The 18,854-nt window shown below is 37.4% G+C and overlaps 1 protein-coding gene across 2 annotated transcripts in view; it reads left to right on the top strand.

Moving 5' to 3' along the window:
* ZDHHC20 (zinc finger, DHHC-type containing 20) overlaps nt 1–18,854 on the top strand; it is an 80,961-nt gene that overhangs the window by 53,897 nt on the left and 8,210 nt on the right. For both annotated transcript variants that reach the window (XM_006894105.1, XM_006894106.1), the window contains exons 4-9: nt 2,348–2,468; nt 3,190–3,259; nt 6,930–6,962; nt 7,708–7,828; nt 12,376–12,508; nt 16,695–16,821. In XM_006894105.1, the coding sequence (XP_006894167.1) occupies nt 2,348–2,468; nt 3,190–3,259; nt 6,930–6,962; nt 7,708–7,828; nt 12,376–12,508; nt 16,695–16,821 (605 nt within the window). The remainder of the gene's footprint in view (nt 1–2,347; nt 2,469–3,189; nt 3,260–6,929; nt 6,963–7,707; nt 7,829–12,375; nt 12,509–16,694; nt 16,822–18,854) is intronic.

The following is an 18,854-nucleotide window of genomic DNA, read 5'->3' as shown; positions in this document are numbered from 1 at the left end:
TTGAAAAGGGCCTACTTCAGTGCCATATAAGTAAGATTATATATTTATTCATTCTCCTCCCCCTGCTCTAAAATTTGCACAGGCCACCTTCTGTTTAATGTGAAGCAGGAACTTTCTAATGAGTTAGAAATCTATTTTAAAGCAGAAGAGACCAATCTTTCAAATGGAAGTATTTCTGCCTCAGAAGGTTTTCTGGAGACAGTACCTACCTGTGCTGCTTAGATCAATGAACCTCTCCAGTCTCCTTTAACTCAAAGATCATATACTAGTCTTTCTTACTCCTTTACTAGGCTATTTACCTTTCTTTATTGCTTCTTGTTCCATCTAAATAATTGGAAATTTCTTATGTCATCAGCTTCTGATTGTAGAACCAGCCTTAAGCTAGATAATCCAAATACCTGGTTACTAAAGTATGATATTTGGAGTCATAGCTTATACAAAGCAAGAACATTTCTCAAGTTTTAATGGTATAGAACACTCCGGGGACTGTATTTTAATATCAGCATTGCTGGTAATTACACAATCTTGGAAAATTCCATAAGCTTCTTGGCGCCAAATCAGGGCTCGCTTTTCTATGCCAAGCTACTAACTTGTTTATAAGAGAATATTAAGCTAATACTGTTACTGATGATAGGGAAGCACCAATCTGTGACATTTTCATATTTAACTTCGCAGATAGGCAAAATTATTCTCTAAATAAGAAAAAGAACATTCCCTTCATGATTCCTTAAGTCTTTTTAAACAGAACCCTCTAAACAATAACAATTGAGACACCTTATCATCAAGAACAGCTCTCACACCACAGGCATATCTCAGTGTCTCATTTTATTATGCCTCACAGGTTTTTACAGCTAGAAGGTTTGTGGCGGCCCTGCGCTGAGCACTGTCTCCACAGCATCTACTCATGTTGTGTCTCTGTGTCCCATTTTGGTACTTCTCACAATATGTCAAGCCTTTTCATAATGCTGTTTCACACTTAATAGCCTACAGTGTAGTGTCAACTTTTCTATGACCTGGGAAATCAAATAAACTGTGGCTTACTCTAATGGTCTGGAACCGAACTCGCATTGTCTCTAAGTATGTCAAAGATATACCAAGCTTCTGCAAAACGAAGGCTGACGGAAACGCAAAGCTTCTTGTTCCATCACATAACTTGAGAGTCCTCTTTGACTGTTGGAGTGACATATAAATATAAGCAATTAAACAAGTACTTTTGTAGATAAAATGCTGTTTTAAAAAAATGAGCTTAGAGGCTGGTCATCTGGTGGGAATAGATAAAAAAATATGGAATTTTTCCTTGAAATAAAGTGTTTTGCCTTGACAAATCCTTAATAGTTCTAGAAAAAGGGATCTTACTGGTTAGCTTTTTAACACTACAACTAAGTCGTAAAACATTTTGACAAATTTAAAATTCTCATGGACTCTAGACTTGTTGGGGCCATGAAGAGTGGCTAACATCAAAAACCATTGCCCCAAAACAATCTGTAAAAAAAGTTAAGCCTGAAACATACAGCCTCAAGTCTTCAAAGTTAAATTATGGCTTAGATCCTCTAAGGAAAAAAATGTCTACCTTGGGTATCATATTCTTAATTAACTCTGTGAGATCAGATCAGCAACACAAAAAGAGAGTAGACAAGACCCTTAGGGGCCATTGAGTTTATGTTAATTGAGGAAGAAAAACTTATAGGGTTGTGTAACTGAATGCAGTTTATGTCTCTGAATTGTAGTTTTAGAAATGGGTGGATTTGTGTACATTTTTTATATTTTTCAACTACAGCAACAAAATTATATTTTTTTAAGAAGGAAAATTGCCCAGTTGATACAAGTATATATTACTGAAACCTTTGAATTTGGCTAGAGTATAGTGTGATGCTGTGTACGTGGGTTATGTTAGCACATTGAAGCTTGGGATTCCTTAAACAGCCTTTAAAAATGATTGGTCATCTGTTAGTAGCCTTCCAACATCAACTTTTTACTAATAGCAAGTTTTTATTAAGCTTTTTTGATGGAAGGTTGTAATCACACTGTGCACTAAAATAAAGATACAAAAGGATTTTGTTCATGGTCTGCCATCATTATTAGTATGAAGGACCAATCTTTTTTTTAATTTATCAAAGACATGTAGCTTCTGTTAAAATATGCTTGATTTAAAAAAAAAAAAAACAACCAACAAAACTAATTTAAAAAAAAAAATGCCTGATTTCATTTCTTTAAATTTGAATACAAGTTATCCCTTCCTAAAACAAATTGTTTGGGATCTTTTTTATGTTTCAATTAAAATTTTTTTCTGAGCATAAGAAGAGTACTATCATGGGATTACAAAATTAATAGTTTTCTCTCTTTATAGTTCTACTTATCCAGTTCTGAAAAGGAACGTTATGAAAAGGAATTCAACCAAGAAAGACAGCAAGAAATTCTGAGAAGAGTAGCAAGGGAGTTACCAATCTATACCTCATCGGCTTCAAGGAGTAAGACAGATGCTTAAGCTTTCCTTTCCAAATGGTTTTTAAATATATTCATTTCTGCCATGATGTGTTTGTATGGTTTGACTATTAAATGAATACTGTTGGTGCCAGAAATAATAGTGGAGGAACAAAATCTTCCTGTCCCCTGTGTCTCTTATGTTAATGATGCAGTTATGTAAATGTGCAGTATATAGGTACCCTTTACAGACTCACCTGTATTTATGAGTTTACTCTTTGATTCTCCTTTTAAAATTCATCTTTGGTCATGGAAAGTTTCAAGAATTATTCTTAGCAAACCATCATTTGAGAAATCTGGTTTGAATTTGAATAGTGTGTGTCATCAATGAATGATTTAAAAAGTATACTTAATCAAGAATATATTAACTTAGGAGAAGGTAAAAGAGGGAGGGGGGAAATGCCTGCAAATGTATTTGTTTGCTTTTGCTGTACCCTTTCATTTGAAGATTAGATAACTGTGTTTCTGAGGTGGTTTTGTTTGTTGTTGGTTGGTTGGTTTTTTTTTTTGTTGTTGTTGTTTTTTGTTTGGTTTTTTAATCTCTTCACATTCTGATTGAGACTCCCTCTAGTTCATTTTGGTATTATTTGACAATTAATAGTTGTCAACTTCACAGAGATGTTTAGAAAAAGAAATGAAGGCAAGTTATAGTCAAAATAGTTAAGCCTGCAAATCCTTCAACAGCTTCCTTTTAATTCTTAAATGTAGCCATCAGATATTGTGAAAGATGTCAGTTGATAAAGCCTGATCGCGCACATCACTGCTCAGCATGTGACAAGTAAGTGTGACTCACTCATTTGTTCTCATTTAAACCAAGCTAGGGAAATGGCTGGGGAGGAGAGGCGGGAGAAGAACATGTTCTGGAATTTGTACTTAGCACACAGTTCCTCTGCCATCATTTGCCATATCTATAGCCACATAACAGATACATTTACCGAGGTTGCAATGTACCCAGGAGTAATCTTTGGTAACAGTTCTTATATTAATTGATAGACTGTCTCCCCAACTTTTAATATGCTTCCTTTCTGTTTAATATCGAACAAGTAGTAATAGCCACTTGGAGAAAGATCACTTTGTTCCCTGCATTTAAAATACCATGACATTTATGCTGTTTTATTATTAATGTCGTTATTAAAACCTAACAAACCAGACCCAAAAACTAGGTGGCGCCCAACTCTTCTACTGGCCCTTCTGGTCCAGACCAAAAGAGATGAACCCTGAAGGACCTGGAAAAAATGCGGAACAAAATTCAGAATCATCGAAGTCCAGACTTGCTGGGCTGGATGAGGCTAAAGAGCTCTCTGAAAGTACTGCCCAGTGGAACTTTGCACAAAAACTATCCCCTGCAGTCCTCTTCTAGCTAAATAAGTGCTTGGAAGACAAAATGAAGAATAGGACTAGTGTTATCAGGAGCCTTAGAGGCTCTGACTAATAGTGACTCTGCACAATAACACAAAACACAGGCCATTATCAGCCCTGTGCCATTATTACAGTCTCTGTGTTTAAGGTCATTGCTGCAGGCACTGTCAGTTCAGACTGCTGAGGCCCTTCCTCTTACTCACTAACCTAACACTTTCACAAGCATGAGATCCTTCTCTGAGGACTGGCCCCTTCTGATGACCTGTGATCAGTCTGGAGACCAAGTCTCACCGTCCTCCCTTCTACAGAACACTCTGACTTCGCTTCTTCCAAGACAGGGCTCATACGTTTTTGTCACTCCATGGAGTGTTCAAGACGATCCAAAGGTATCAGTTTTTCAGTCTTCTTTTTTTATTGTTCAACACACATATGAAGCAATTAAAAATATCCTGGCTTGGATTGGGCACACCTTAGTCTTTAAACTGACATGCTTGCTCCTTGACACTTTCAAGAGGTTTTTGACAGCAGATATGCCCAATTCAGTACAGTGCAGTGGGTAAAATGCAGAGTATTAGGCATTTTAAAAAATCGTCTGTGTGATAAGAACAAAAAGTCAACAGTTAATCCAAAGCAAAGATAATAGATAAGAGGGCAGAGAAACTAGAGCACTGGTCACAGAACAGCCAGAGCACAGTTAAAAAGAAGGGTGTTGACATCACAATGACTCTAATGTAGAACAGCTTGTGGACAAGTTGTCAAACCTGACATTACTGAGTAAACCATCAAAAACACAGTAACATTTGAAAAACCTAAAAAACTCTAAAAGCTAATTTTAAAAAATGAACATTTGTCATTTTTACCAAGAAACTAATAAAGATTCTATCCTTTGCACATATATATTTTTTAATATTTTTGTCAAGAGTTGGTAGTGTGTTGAAGGAAGGGGGCCGAGTTTCAGAATCTTGATTAGACAAACTACTTAACCTGGGCTTTAAAACTCATTGCCCTCAAAACTGACCCTCCATCAGGTTTCCAGAGGCTGTAAATTGCACAGGAGAGGATTGCCCTTCTTTCTGTCTCCAAGCAGCTAACTGGATTTGAAATGCCTGCTTTTGGGTTGACAGCTCAACTTTTTACTCCTAGGTCATCAGAACACACTAACCTGGACATTTACTTATTTATTATATAATTTAAGGCTGTCTGTGGTCTAAGCTTACATAAATACAGAATATGTATACTTCAAGGAAAATATTTTAGAGTGGTTTTGTGGGGTTTTAAAAATCTTTCTACTAAAAGTACAGCAGTTTACCCATTAGGTAAAATTTTATAAAATCTGAGGTGGAAAAAAACCCCATTTTTGAATACTTCAGTGTTAATATTTTGTTCTAGAATTCTATTCTTATGATCTGCACACTTTAAAAATAACCTAAATAATATATTGCATTTTATTTCCCTTTGATAATCTGTATGGTGAAACTACCTAATGTACAAAGTATCAGGAACCTGATCTGTGTGTTAAACTATCTGTCCTTTGATGTGGTCCAAGACAACTGGCTTTACTGAAATGAATTCTCAATAGAAAAAGGCATCACCTCTTAACTTGTGAAATTAATTAAAGAAATGTGATGATATAATGCTTTATATATTGGGCTGCTTGTTGAATGGTCAGCATCTTCAATCTGTCAGGCCATGCCAAGGAGGAATGATGGTCAGTCTCCTGTCATAAAGATTTACATCCTCAGAAACCCAATAATGGGTCAATCATCATGAATCAGAATTAACTCAGAATCAGTGGGTTTGGTTTTGGCTTACTGTTTTTTAAGCATTGGGCCATTAACCAAAAAGGGTCAGCAGTTCAGATCCAGCAAACACTCAGAAGGAGAGAGGTGAGACAGTTAGTTGCCTTGCATAAAGCTTGATAGCCTTGAAAATTTACTCTGTCCTGTAGTAGTAGTCCATTAGGGTGTGTGTCAGGAATGTGTTCTTTCTCCTTACCTGTTCGATCTGTATGCTGAGCAAATAATTTGTGAAGCTGGACTCCATGAAGAAGAATGTTGCATCAGGATCAGAGGAAGACACATCAATAGCCTTCATCATGTGGATGATGCAACTTTGCTTGCTGAAAGTGAGGAGGACTTGAAACAAGAACTACAGTCTTAAGTGTGGATTATGTCTCAGCATCAAGAAAACAAAGGTCTTCACCATAAAGCCAATGGATAGCATTATAATAGATGGAGAAAGGATTGAAGCTGCCAATGATTTTATCTTGCTTGGAACAACAATTTACACCATTGGTTAAAGCAGTCAGGAGCTCAGGAGACATTGCATTGAACAAGTCTGCTGTTAAGACTTCTCCACATTACTGAGGAACAGTGATGTCAATATGAAGACTAAGGTGCATCATATTCAGGCCATAGTCTTGTCAATCACTTGTTAAACATCAGAGAGCTGGGCAATTAGGAAGAATGACAGAAGAATTGATGTCTTTATGCTGTTGTATTGGTTGGAGGAGAGTACTGAACATCCCATGCACTCCTCAAAGAACAAACAGATACGTCTTGAAGAGAATGCAGCCAGAATGCTCCTTGGGGTCTAAGATGACAAAGCTTTGTCTCACATACTTTGGGCAGGTTACTAGGAGAGGTTATTCCTTGGAGAGGATCAGCGAAAGAGAGGAGGATCCTTGATGAGATGGATTGATACAGAGGCTGCAGCAGTACAGGATAGGACAGAGTTCAGGTCTGTTTTCGGAGTTTCAATGAATTGTACTCCACAGCACCTAACAACAGCAAAACTCTAGTAACCCATCAGGAAATGTGCTGTTAACGGAAAGGAGTGGCTCTGAAGAAGAGGGGCAGTCTCCTCTTAGACGACCGGAGGATTGCCAATGAGCTGGTTTCTACTTGATGGTAATGAGTTGAGCTTGAACTGTTTACTGGGACTCGGAATAGACTTGAGGATAGGAGAGTTTTCTGAGTTGATTCTTAAACATGTAATTGTTAAAGGAAATACATTAAATCAGAATTATGAGGAACTAAAATTAGCATAATTTTTTAACATGAATTTTCTTGTGTTCATTTACTTTTTAGATGCATTCTTAAGATGGATCATCACTGTCCTTGGTAAGTAAAAAAAACCAGTAATTACTTAGGGGTGCAGAGAAGGGAAAGAGAGGATGTACATTATTTACTGTACTGTTTCTACATGTTCAAAGTCATTTTCATTATCCAGAGACTTAAGAGTGACCTATCTAAAAGGGTTGGAGGAGTTGGATGTGTGTGTACATACTTACATGAAAGGTTTTTCTTTTCAGGATATACTCTCATGTTCTTAATTAATGGATGGTATAGTTAAGAATTAACATTAAAATTCCAGATAAATGTCATAATTTTATTCTTTTTAGAATTTATTAAAGTAGAATGATAACGAGTAAGATGTGTACAAAAATGAAAAAAAAAGGAGAGGAGGGAACAGAGGGTACTGAGAGTGATGGTGGTAGAGGAAAATGATGGAATTGTGGAGTTTGGTGGGCAGGCAGAGGGGGTGAAGGAATTAGAAAAGATCTAGTGGGAACCTCAAAAGACAGGGTAATAGTGGCCGTAGATCAATGGTGATTAATCTTATAAAACAGTGTATGGGAATGATCATATAAAACACAATGTGAATGAAAGGATGTGTAGCACACAGTGTACATGAATGAAACACTAGACATACAAATTTTGCGTGAAAACCAATAGAAAATTTTAAAAAATTTAAAATAATAAGACCTTGCTCCTTATGCTTTGCAAATGATCTATTACTAATTAACAATGATTAAGTGTTCCAATCCATCTTGTTTTCACAGTGTGACTTTCTTTGTTTTTCTAGGGTGAATAACTGTGTGGGATTTTCTAATTATAAGTTTTTCCTGCAGTTTTTATTGTATTCCCTATTATACTGCCTTTTTGTGGCTACAACAGTTCTACAGTACTTTATCAAATTTTGGACGGTAAGTGTTTTTCTGTCCTCACTAGTACTTGGGACATCTGAAAAATAGTATCCTCCTAAAGATTATTTTACTCTTCATTACAGGAATATATACTTTATTCTAACTTTACTAGTTAGTATTTATAATAAATCAAATAACAAGAAGTATAAAATTTACCTTTGTTCACACTCATTTATTTTTAAATGAATATTAGACAGGACATAATTAGCTTCTCAGTGATTCACATTGGTTCAGCTACACACTTAGCATAATTATGGCACATTTAGGCTAGTGATTACTTTTCTCTGTGTCAGTGGGATTAATTGCTGTTTTACAGCAGTAAAAATGACTTCTCAAGCCCCAGCAACTACTAATGTGCTTCTTGTCTCTATAGATTGAGCAACTTTCTTTCTCATAGCAAATGCTTGAGAACAATCCAGATGTCCTTCAGTAAGGGGCAACTCAAACCAGAATATATGCTTAGAAAGGAACAATGTTTGGCCTTAAAAAATAAAGAGGAAGTTGTTTACAAGAAGCTGTATGAAGTGTCATTTAGATCTCTTAGTATATAAATGTAAACAGTATGCTACATTTTCTATAGAAAAATCACCTAGTTGTCTTTGTAAAGACTTCTGGGAGAATGCGTTAAGAAATTGCTAACAAGAGATGCCTCTGCAAAGTGCAATTGGAATGGGAGAGAGTCCTATCTTCGGGGAATATACTTTCCTTAGTCAGTTTTTATACATGTGTTTTAAGAAGTTTTATTGACATCTTATTTGACAAAGTAGAGGATCAAGAAAGGAGAGGAAGACCCTCAGTGAGATGAATTGATGTAATAACTTGCAACAATGAGCTTAATTATAGCAAAGATTATGAGGATGGTGCAAGGTTGTGTAGTTTTCTTCTGTTGTGCATAGGGTCAGAACAGACTCAATGGCTGTAACATCAACATTATATGAAGACCAGGAGCCTGGGTGGTTTAGTGCATTATGAGTTGCACTGCCGACTTAAATTTTGGCGGCTTTGAGTCCACAGGACAAGTGCTCCACAGGAGAATAGGATGCTGTTTCATTTTTTGCCAAATCAGAATGTAATTTTTAAGCATTTTCCCCCATTTTCATTTATATGCACTTCAGTCGGTTGTTAGTAGGTAGGTGCCATTGAGTCAAGTATGACTCATCGTGACACTGTGCAACAGAACCCTGTCCTGTCCTGTGCCATCCTCATCACCTCTGACACACTTGAGCCCATTCATTGTAAGTTTAGACAAATATTCACTCATGTTTTTCTTCTGGCCTTCCTCTTGCTTTTGGTTTTGCATTTAAATCTTTGAAAGGATAATTATGTGTTGAAAATCTTTCCCATTTTTACTTTGTAAAAGTTCTGTGAAAGAGAACTTTTATTCTAGTTTTCAGAAAACTGTTATTCTAGTTTTCAGAGTTAGAACCTGAGATTAATTAAAGAAGTAACTGCTCAAGGCTGGATACTTAATAGTTTTGGAAGCCAAACTTTATTCTTTGATCATAACGTGCTACTCATAACAGTAGTTGGAAAGTCATAGTTAAAGCCCCAAATCACCAAACATCAATTTTTACAGGAATGTATCTAACACAGTTCAGAGGGATTTTTGTCATAGTATCCTCATAATTTTGAAACTTGGGTGTGTAGATCTGGGGGCTGGTAGCACTGATGCTACCTTGCTACAAAGAAGAACCCACTGCCTATCTATGGTCTCAACTGCATGGATTTTGGCCTCTTCTTCTGAACTCAGTACCTTTGTTCAGCTTACCACTTGAACTGGCTTGAGCTGCACTGTGACTCCAGTTAAAATAAGAGATTTCAGGGCCAGATAAGAGATCTATTCATTTCTCTGTTTCGATCAAAGAATTAAAAATCTTCTCTAATTTTTAAAGTTAGATTTGTTATGAGTAAGGAAAAATAGTATATGTCAACCTTTTTTCTTCATTCACTCAATGCCTAGTTATTAAGCATTGACTACGTGTGAGGAAGCTTGGTGGTATACCACTTAGGGAGCTGCAGTGCTAACACAAAGGTGATTCCTCTCTGGTTGTTCAAATCCACCAGTAGTTGAGGGAGAAGGATGGGCAGGCTCCTCTGTGTGATTCACAGCCTCTGAAAACTCACTGGAGAGTCAGCCATGAGACCATTCACAGTGATGGGCGAGTGAGTAATGTGTCAGGTGGTGTTATAGGCACTTGTACTTACTTGTTTCACAGTAATCAAAGCAAAGTGTCCTGTCTTTGAAGAACTTCCTTTTGAGCAGGGGAAGGTAAATAACAATTATTCTGAATGTTAGAGAGTCAGTGCTGTGGGGAAATCAAAATAGAGCAGGGAATGGGCCTTGGCCAGTGCACAAGACAGTTATTATGGGTGCAGGTTTTGGTATTAAAGAGAATGATCAAAAGGTGAAATTCGAGCCCGGGTGGTGCAGGAGTGTGTGAATCCCTGGGAGGACAGCATTACAGATAGAGGATGTCTAACTGGAGAGCAGAGACAGGCCCCAGGTAGGAGGAGCAACCCAGGTAGGTTTGCTTGTGTCACACCTGGAGGCCTGTGGGACTCGAGTAGCGTGAATGGGAGGGAGATACAGCCCACCATAAGAACTTGGGCTTGTGCTTGTGCTCTGAACAGACTAAGGAAGTACTGGAGCCTTCTGAGCAGAGGGGTGATATAATTTGCCTTTTCAAAGGATAGCTCTGATTGCTGGCTTGGACATAGACTGTAAGTGGGTGGGCGCAAAAAAAAGAGACACTTGGTTAGAAGGCTGTTGAAATAATCATGAAAGAACCAAGGTTGCTAGAAGTGAAAGTAATAGGAAACCATCAGATCTAGTATTTAAAAACTATTACTTGGAATTATTCCCGCCCCCCCCCAAAGTTGACTTTTATTCCTTTGTTTTTAAAACAGAAATACAAATATTTGTTTTAAAAACTGAGTATAAACTTAAAGGATGTCTCAAGTATGCTTGAAGAACTTAATGTTCTTATCTGTTTTTGTGTTTCCCATGAGAAAATATCTTAGATGGTGTTTAAAGAGTAACATCTCAGTGTTCTTTCAAAACACAGAATGACCTCTAGTGTTGGATAATTCTGTCTAAAATTTGATTTCTTAACACATTGTCTTTGTCTGCACAAGCTTTGCCGCAGGAAATCTACAGAAAGTTGTCCAAAGGTAAAATGCATCATTGCCAGTGACGTCCTTGTGATCTTTTTTGTGCTGTTGATGATGAATATGTGTAACACTATATATGCATGTAATATGTATGATGAATCTGCATAATACTAATTTACTTCATGCAATGGAAATATATAAGAATCCTTAGGACACTTCAAATGTCTTGCAGTTACTCTGGAAGAAAGAGTAAAAAAGAAATGTTGGAATAATGGTAATGCCAAAAATTTTTTTAACTCACAGACTTCAACTCAAACAGGACAACCTTGTCTCTGGCTGGAGTAGGTGGTTTATGTTAAGAGCTACCATTTCTCCTTCTTATTAATAGACACTAGTTTTTTTAGGTTAAAACTCTTACTGGTTTGTTTTTGGTGTTGTTTTTGTCAATGTTGGATGGGTGAGCTTGAGCCTGCAAGGAGCAGGCTGGCCTTAGATTTTTCCTAGAGTCCTTATTTCTTTGCCTCCAATTCTTACGCGTCCAAGGACAGAAAACCACAGACACGCCTTTGTAGGAAAGAGTCTCTTACTGTTTATATGCACACAATCATAAGGAGGAAAACAAGACGCTGTTTTCACTTACTCATACCACACAGAAGGTGCTCTTATGGTATAGTGCATAACATACAGGTCAGCAGTTCGAATCTTCAACAGCCATGGATTTGAGTTAATTTTTAGTAGTTTAGGCTTTCGTAAATTTTTTTTCCCCTCAGACTTAATAATGACCTACAAAGGCCCTGTAGGAAGGACACAGGGGTGAAAAGGTTTGGAATTCCAGCATCAGAAGCCATGGACACCTCTGGTGTCAGTGATGTTCAGAAAATTGACATTAGAAATGGACAAGCTCTACCACCACTTTCATATATCACAGTTCCTAGTTAACAGCATGAAATGAAAATATTTTAGCATAGGTGAGAGAAAACCCTCATTTAGCCAGGATGTTGGAGAAAGCTTACATATATATATATATGAAAATTGTTAAGTGTAAGAATCCACTTTTTTATTTTATTACCGAAAGCATTGCTAAACTTTTTAAATGTTATTTTGTATGTGTGTACCGTCAAACCGGATCTAACTGGTACAGGAGGAGATTGTCTCTCCTTCTCCAGCAGAGCATCTGGTAGATTACATTTTAAATGTTTAAAACCAATATTTAAGGTGGCCCTTTCTGACCACCTAATGTAATCAGTCTTTGAACAATACCAGTTCTTTGCTTTTGCGGTTGTTGCTTTGAGATGCAGTATCTGATTTATCTTATTTTTCATGCTTGATACAAATTTTTTTAAGAGTGATAACTTTAATGAACACTAAGTAGTAAGGGTCTTATGCAGAACTTGTCTATCTTCAGAATTAATTGTTGGGTTTTTTTCTTCCCTCAGAATGAACTCTCTGATACCCGTGCAAAATTCCACGTGCTTTTTCTTTTCTTTGTGTCTGCAATGTTCTTCATCAGCGTCCTGTCACTTTTCAGCTACCACTGCTGGCTGGTTGGAAAAAATAGAACAACAATAGGTCAGTAGATTAAAATCATCATCATGTAGGAAAATGATTGTAAGAGAATATGAACTCAAGAGAGGAACAGCAGCCAAGTGATAATGAAGTGTCAAAAATTTGCTAAAATTGTGTCTGGAAAGGAAGAGAGGCATAGTGTAAAAGTCACTTATTTTGAAGAAGTTTGTGCAAGGGAGATTGACTCTTAGATTTTTTTTAAAATCCTGTACTGTAGATAAAAAGATAGAACTGATTATTGTTTTCCAAATTTTAATAAATAAAAAGCTATCTTCACAATACCAATCTATGAAAGAATAGATTTACACACCATGAGTATGTAATATTCAGATAGCAAAGAAACACTTTTAAATCCATAACTATCACTTTTATTTTAACTGAAGTATTGTATATGTTTATTGCTTTTGCCAAATAATTTATTTCAGAGTTGACTGAAATACATTCCATGATTTTGAGGTAGGATTACTGCTTTTGGATAATCCAGTCATTTCCTTCCTGTATCATTTGTCAGTGAAATTTATGTATTACCAGAATTTATGAAACTTGTTTATCACCAGAATTTTTTTTTTATTTTTTGTCATTTTTAAAACAAAAATATAATGAAAGAATTTAAGTTTTAAATAATAGGACAAACAGTTTCTGTGCAATGATAGTAGTCAAAACAAAATTGTTGCCATATAATTAACTCTAATTTAGTTATTTATGAGTTTGGATAATCAACCAATATGGAGATTAGAGATTTGTTGTTTTCTTAAATTATAATGTAAAAAACTAAAGGACTGCTTGTCACTGAAAATCATTGGCGGGGTGTGTGTGTGTGTGTGTGTGTGTGTGTGTGTGAATGACAGGAGAATTGGAATGGTACAAGTTTTAAGACCGAACACTAAAATCCTTTTTAGGGAGATTAAGATATTATATTTAGATAACTGTCATCTTCATTTGCTTATAATTCATGTTCATTATGAGGGTCTTACAGTTTCAGGTTTGCTTGGCCTGTATTTTAGCCAGCTTACCCTCCCACAGTTGAGCATCTTCTAGTTTCATTGCCCCTTCATCTCTTTTCATTGTGAATAAACTTCCTTGGATGAACTCACCCAATTTATATCCACTTCACAGAGTACCATGAAAAATGAAACATGTAGCCCTCAGACCTCCCACAATGTCAGAAAACTGAGATATTTTGTATGGAAAACTAGATTTCTTCTTTTCAGACTTTATCAGTTTAGTAACTGTTGAGCCGTTTTCCAATGAGCCATCAGTCCTTTGGAGCTGAGTACAGTCGTAGGTGGACATGAACACAGATTTGCTGTCCAGGCCCTGTGGGTAGGTGAGAGATGAGTGTCTCCTGGGAGACCCAGCTGTTTTCTGGGACCAGTCTTTTTCTTTTCTTTTCTTTAAATTATTTTCTGTGTGTGTACCATCAAATCAGATCTGACTGAAACAGGAGGTCATTGCCCCTTCTTCTCCAGCAGAGCATCTGGTGGATTTGAACCGCATACCTCTGGAATTGCAGTGCATCTTCTTGCCACTAGGCCACCAGAGCTCCATAGGGACCTGTCTTTTTCACACTTTATTCCCAGTAACCATATTAATAAGGGCATTTTATATCATGACTTAATGTACGTACATACATGCACGCACAGGAAATGATAATGTTTTATTTTCATTTCCACAAATAGCAGTAATATCGATTTAGTGCAGTATTCTCAGCTATTTTCTCTTCTAATTCATTAAATAGCATACTTGCAAATCTCTAAAGTTATAACTCATTAAAGAGTTTTAACACTTGGGAAAACATTACCTTAACACACTTCATTCCTTTACAGATTCAACCCCAGATTCCTGCTCTTTGTCTAATTTTCTGCTGCTACATTAACATTTTTGTTCTATGCTTTGGGAAGCTGTCATGGCCTAGTGGTAAGGAGTTGGGCTGCCAACCCAAAGACAGTTAGTTCCAACTTATCCGTTGCTCTGAGGGAGAAAGATGGACAGTCTCCTCTAATGCAATTTACAGCTTCTAAAAACCCCCTGAAGAACCCAGCTGTGAGTTGATTGTGATTCAAGGGTACATGCCATTTGCATTCTTTGTGGGTTATCCCACCCCCTCATCCCTTCTTCCTGTCATCTAGCTCCCCTGAGATTAATTTGTGATGTTTAATGAGATCCTTTCTTCACTGAAGGAGCCCTGGTTGGTGTACTCTGTTTTGTGTTATACGCTAACTGAAAAGTCAGTGGTTTGAATCCACTAGCTGTGCCAAAGGAGAAAGATGGGCAGTCTCCTTCCATAAAGGTTTACAGTCTTCAAGACCTGGAGTCTCCTCATGGATAGAGTCGGCCCAGCAAGCACTGGACTGAATTCGGTTTGGTTGAGTTTTGCCTCCTTCCCCAGAGTACCTGTGGTTCTAGTATTCACATTTCTGCCATCATCCCACACATGCAAGCTGATCCCTTTGAATCTGGTGGCCATTGCCTTCAATGCAGCATCCACAACTACAGAGTTAAGCCTTTAAATCATTTGGATCCGTAGATTCACTGAGATTTCAGATGTGAATATTCTTTTCTCAGACCACAATCTTTTTTGCAAAGATTTGACCTAGGTTGGATCAGCCACCTGGCTTAGCCATGGGTGAATTGCCTTTTGAAGGCTGCCAAGGGGCATCTCACTGACGCAGCAATTATTTGACCACAGATTTCTTTTAGGTTTTCTGATCAAGTTCCTCCATCATGTATTCAGATTTTCACTAGTCTTACCCATTTAGGGAGTGTCTTTCATAGAAAAAAAGGGATGCAGACACAAGTAAATGCTTGTCTTCTCACCTTTATAGTACCACACACAAAAATTTTATTCTGTACAATCTGCATTATGCACATGGCACAACCCTGCTTGCTGAAACTGAGGAGGACCTGAAGCACTTGCTGGAGAAGGTCAAAGACTGCAGCCTTCAATATGGATTGAAGCTCATCATCAAGAAAACAAAGATTCTCACCACTGGGCCTTTTAGCAGCATCATGATGGATGGTGAAGAGATTGAGATTGTTAACAGCATCAGTTTGCTTGACTCCACAGACAACACTCTTGGCACCAACAGCCAGGAAATTAAAAGACGAATTGCATTGGGAAAGTCTGCTGTCAGAGACCTCTCCAAAGTATTGAAGAACAACGATGTGAGTCTGGAGACCAAGGTGCGCTTGATCCAAACCATGGTCTTTCCAATTACTTGTTATCCATCAGAGAGCTGGACAATGACTAGGAATGATAGAAGGAGAGTTGATGCCTTTGAGCTTTGGTACTGGAGAAGAGAATTGGACTGCTAAGAGAATAAACAGGTTCATCCTGGAGAGGATGAAGCCAGGCTGCTCGTTGGAGGGAAGGATTCTGAAGCTCGATCTGACATACGTTGGACTTGTTGCAAGGAGGGATCAGTCCTTGGAGAGGGACATCATGTTTGGGAGGGTGGAGGGACAGCACAGGAGAAAGAAGCATTAATATGATTCTTAGGAAGCCTGTCTCTTTTTCTAGCCTCTACTCCCTTTACAGCCACGATTGAAGTAAGTGGCTGTGCGTCACGATGTACATCCTCCCTCATCTCTTACTCACTGTTCAAGACCAAGCTCAAATGTTACTTCTCAAATTTTTTCCCATCCTCGACCTTCAACACATGTCTCTTATCATTACAAAAAACAAATTAATTAATTTTACCTCAGTGTTCTCATTGACTGTTTTAGAACTTACCACATTGTTAAAAGTTTAGAAGATTGTTTGTTAGACTAAAGGTTCTTTGGTAGACGTTTTATCTCATTTATCGTTGGATCCCAGATATCTGTCCTCAGACGCATGGCAGGTAATTTATAAATAATAAAAGTTGTAAGGGCTAGAATATTTTTTTTACTTCTGCACCAAAAGACTCAAAGTAAGTTATCATTGTACATGCTTCAGTAGACCTTCACTAATATTAATCGATTATTTTGATACTGTCATTTTATAAGTTTGATGAAATGTTGAGATGTATGTATACTTCTCTCCAAGTTTTGGAACTTTATTGTTTAATTGGTACAAATATATATTGTTTTAAAAATACGTTTATACTTTTTGCATCAAAGGAAAATAAAAAAACATGTCCCATCTCTTCTATGATACTTGAATATGTTAACTACTGTGTGTTTGTCTGGGTTTTTTCCAATGAAACAGAATCATTCCGTGCACCCACATTTTCTTATGGACCTGATGGAAACGGTTTCTCTCTTGGATTCAGTAAAAATTGGAGACAAGTCTTTGGCGATGAGAAGATATTCTGGTTACTTCCAATATTTTCAAGGTGATTTGTTTGTTATGGTTCATGTGTCTGAAATTATGTAATCTATGATGGTCTCATCTATAGTGACATGTCTTAAAATTCAGAGAATGCAAGTATATCATTACCTTTCTAAGGGCTTTGAGAACGAACACTCAGTGTCTTGCTCAGATATAAAAGATTTTAGTTTTTTTACTTTTCGAATTATTATAATGGAGGGTTTGAACATACAGAAAGTAGAAAACATAAAGATGCTTTATAAAAAATAAGCCACTTTCACCTTCAAAATGAAAAATAAGTTACTTGAAATAAAGAATCATTAAAAACAACCATACAAAATATAAGCCTTTGTCATTGAGTTAATGCCGAAGGCAGCCTCCTGTATGCCAGGAGCCCTGTGCTCCAGAGGGCTTTCCTGCTTGAGAGCCTTTGAGCTTTTTGTATTTGTAGATTCCTGGCCTTCATTGAATTGGGAAAATGTTGTGTCATTTTGGGAAATGCTCTTTCTCCCTCTCCTCGCCTCCTAGTTGCTGTGTGTGTACGAAGTTTCTTTGCCAGGTGTCATCAGGTCAGCTCTGACTCCTAGGGACCTGATCCCGTGCCATCCTTACATCATGCTTGACCCCGTGGTGGCAGCACTCTGTCGGTCTTATCTGGTTGACAATCTCCCTCTGTTCTGCTGACTATCTGTTAACCAACCATGATGTTTTTCTCTAAGAAGTAGTCCCTTCTCATAACACATGCAAAGCACACCTTACCTCAGTGATGTTCTGCTTGTACAGCTTCCAAGATATATTGGTTTGTCTGTCCTTTTGGCAGTCCGTGATAGGAACTTTGTCAATATTCTTGCCAGTTGTCAATATTCTTTGTCAGTGCCATAATTCAGAGTTATCAGTTCTTCTTTAGTCTTCCTTATTCTTTGCCCAGCATTCACATGCAACTGAATCAGGCACACACTAGGATGCAATACGACATATTAGATTTGCCCAGGACAATACATCCCCGGGCTACTTCCCCAGTTCACAGTAGCCAATGGCTCTTACAGCTTAGGGGAGATACTGAACAGTGGGAGAAGTGATTTTTTTTGTCCTATAGGATTTGATGGAATGAATTCCTGATTCTTGCATTTTTATAGTTATCTTCTACTTTCCTCTGCTTCCTGATTCAGAGTTCTTCAAAGCCTAGCACTATGTACTTGCTGTCTGTCTTCTTGTATTTATTGGGAAAGATGATGCACTTATGCCCCTCTCTTCCTAGAATTTCCCATAGGATTTTCATGGCTGGGTTTTATTTTGTTTTGTTTTCAAAAGTAGTTCACAGGATGTTTTCCTGACATGCCTCTGTGGATACAAACCTTCAACATTGTGGTTGCAAGTGCTTTGACCATTTGGATCACTCAGGAGCCCACTTAGAATGGACTAGTATAAACATAATTTCAGTTCCCTCACTAATCAGGGAAGATGGCAGAACAAAAAGAAGAAAAAATGGTGAACATTTTTTCCAAAATCGCTTAAAGCTGTAAAAAACACAGATCCAGGAAACACAAATAAGCACAAAAAATGTGAAGATAATTACAAGTCTTGTAACTAAGAAAATCTCATGCAGCCTAAAAAGAGGTATTCGAAGAGAAATTATATGTAAAGTAATAAAGATGTAAGAGTGACAGCAAACTTCTGGTCGAGGGGAAGAGGGAAAAATGCAGACCTGAGCACAGTAAAGTGGTGTATAGAACCCAATACACAACGAAATGGCTTAAAAACCGAGCCCAGAATAACTTTCATAGACAAATGTTAATTGTATGCTTATAAAATAACTACCGTCTCAGTCACAAAGGGACAAATGCTATATGGTGCCACTGTTGTAGAATGAGGCTGACATCGGGATGGGGTAACACTGAGAAAAACTGGATGAAATATGTTTACGGCATTGAAGTCTTTGGGGGAGAGAATATTTTATATTTTAGGGCATTATGTTTATCGTAAGAGTACGGAATGAGGGTTGCAGAATGGATTATATTTGGGGGTTGGGGGATGTGTGTGGGGGATTGCGTACCAATG

This window comes from Elephantulus edwardii, unplaced genomic scaffold, assembly GCF_000299155.1.
Source record: "Elephantulus edwardii isolate Elephantulus edwardi_28Jun2011 unplaced genomic scaffold, EleEdw1.0 scaffold00135, whole genome shotgun sequence".
NCBI lineage: Eukaryota > Metazoa > Chordata > Mammalia > Macroscelidea > Macroscelididae > Elephantulus > Elephantulus edwardii.
The sequence above is the reverse complement of the archived record's forward strand: the minus strand, read 5'-3'. Positions and strand labels throughout refer to the sequence as shown.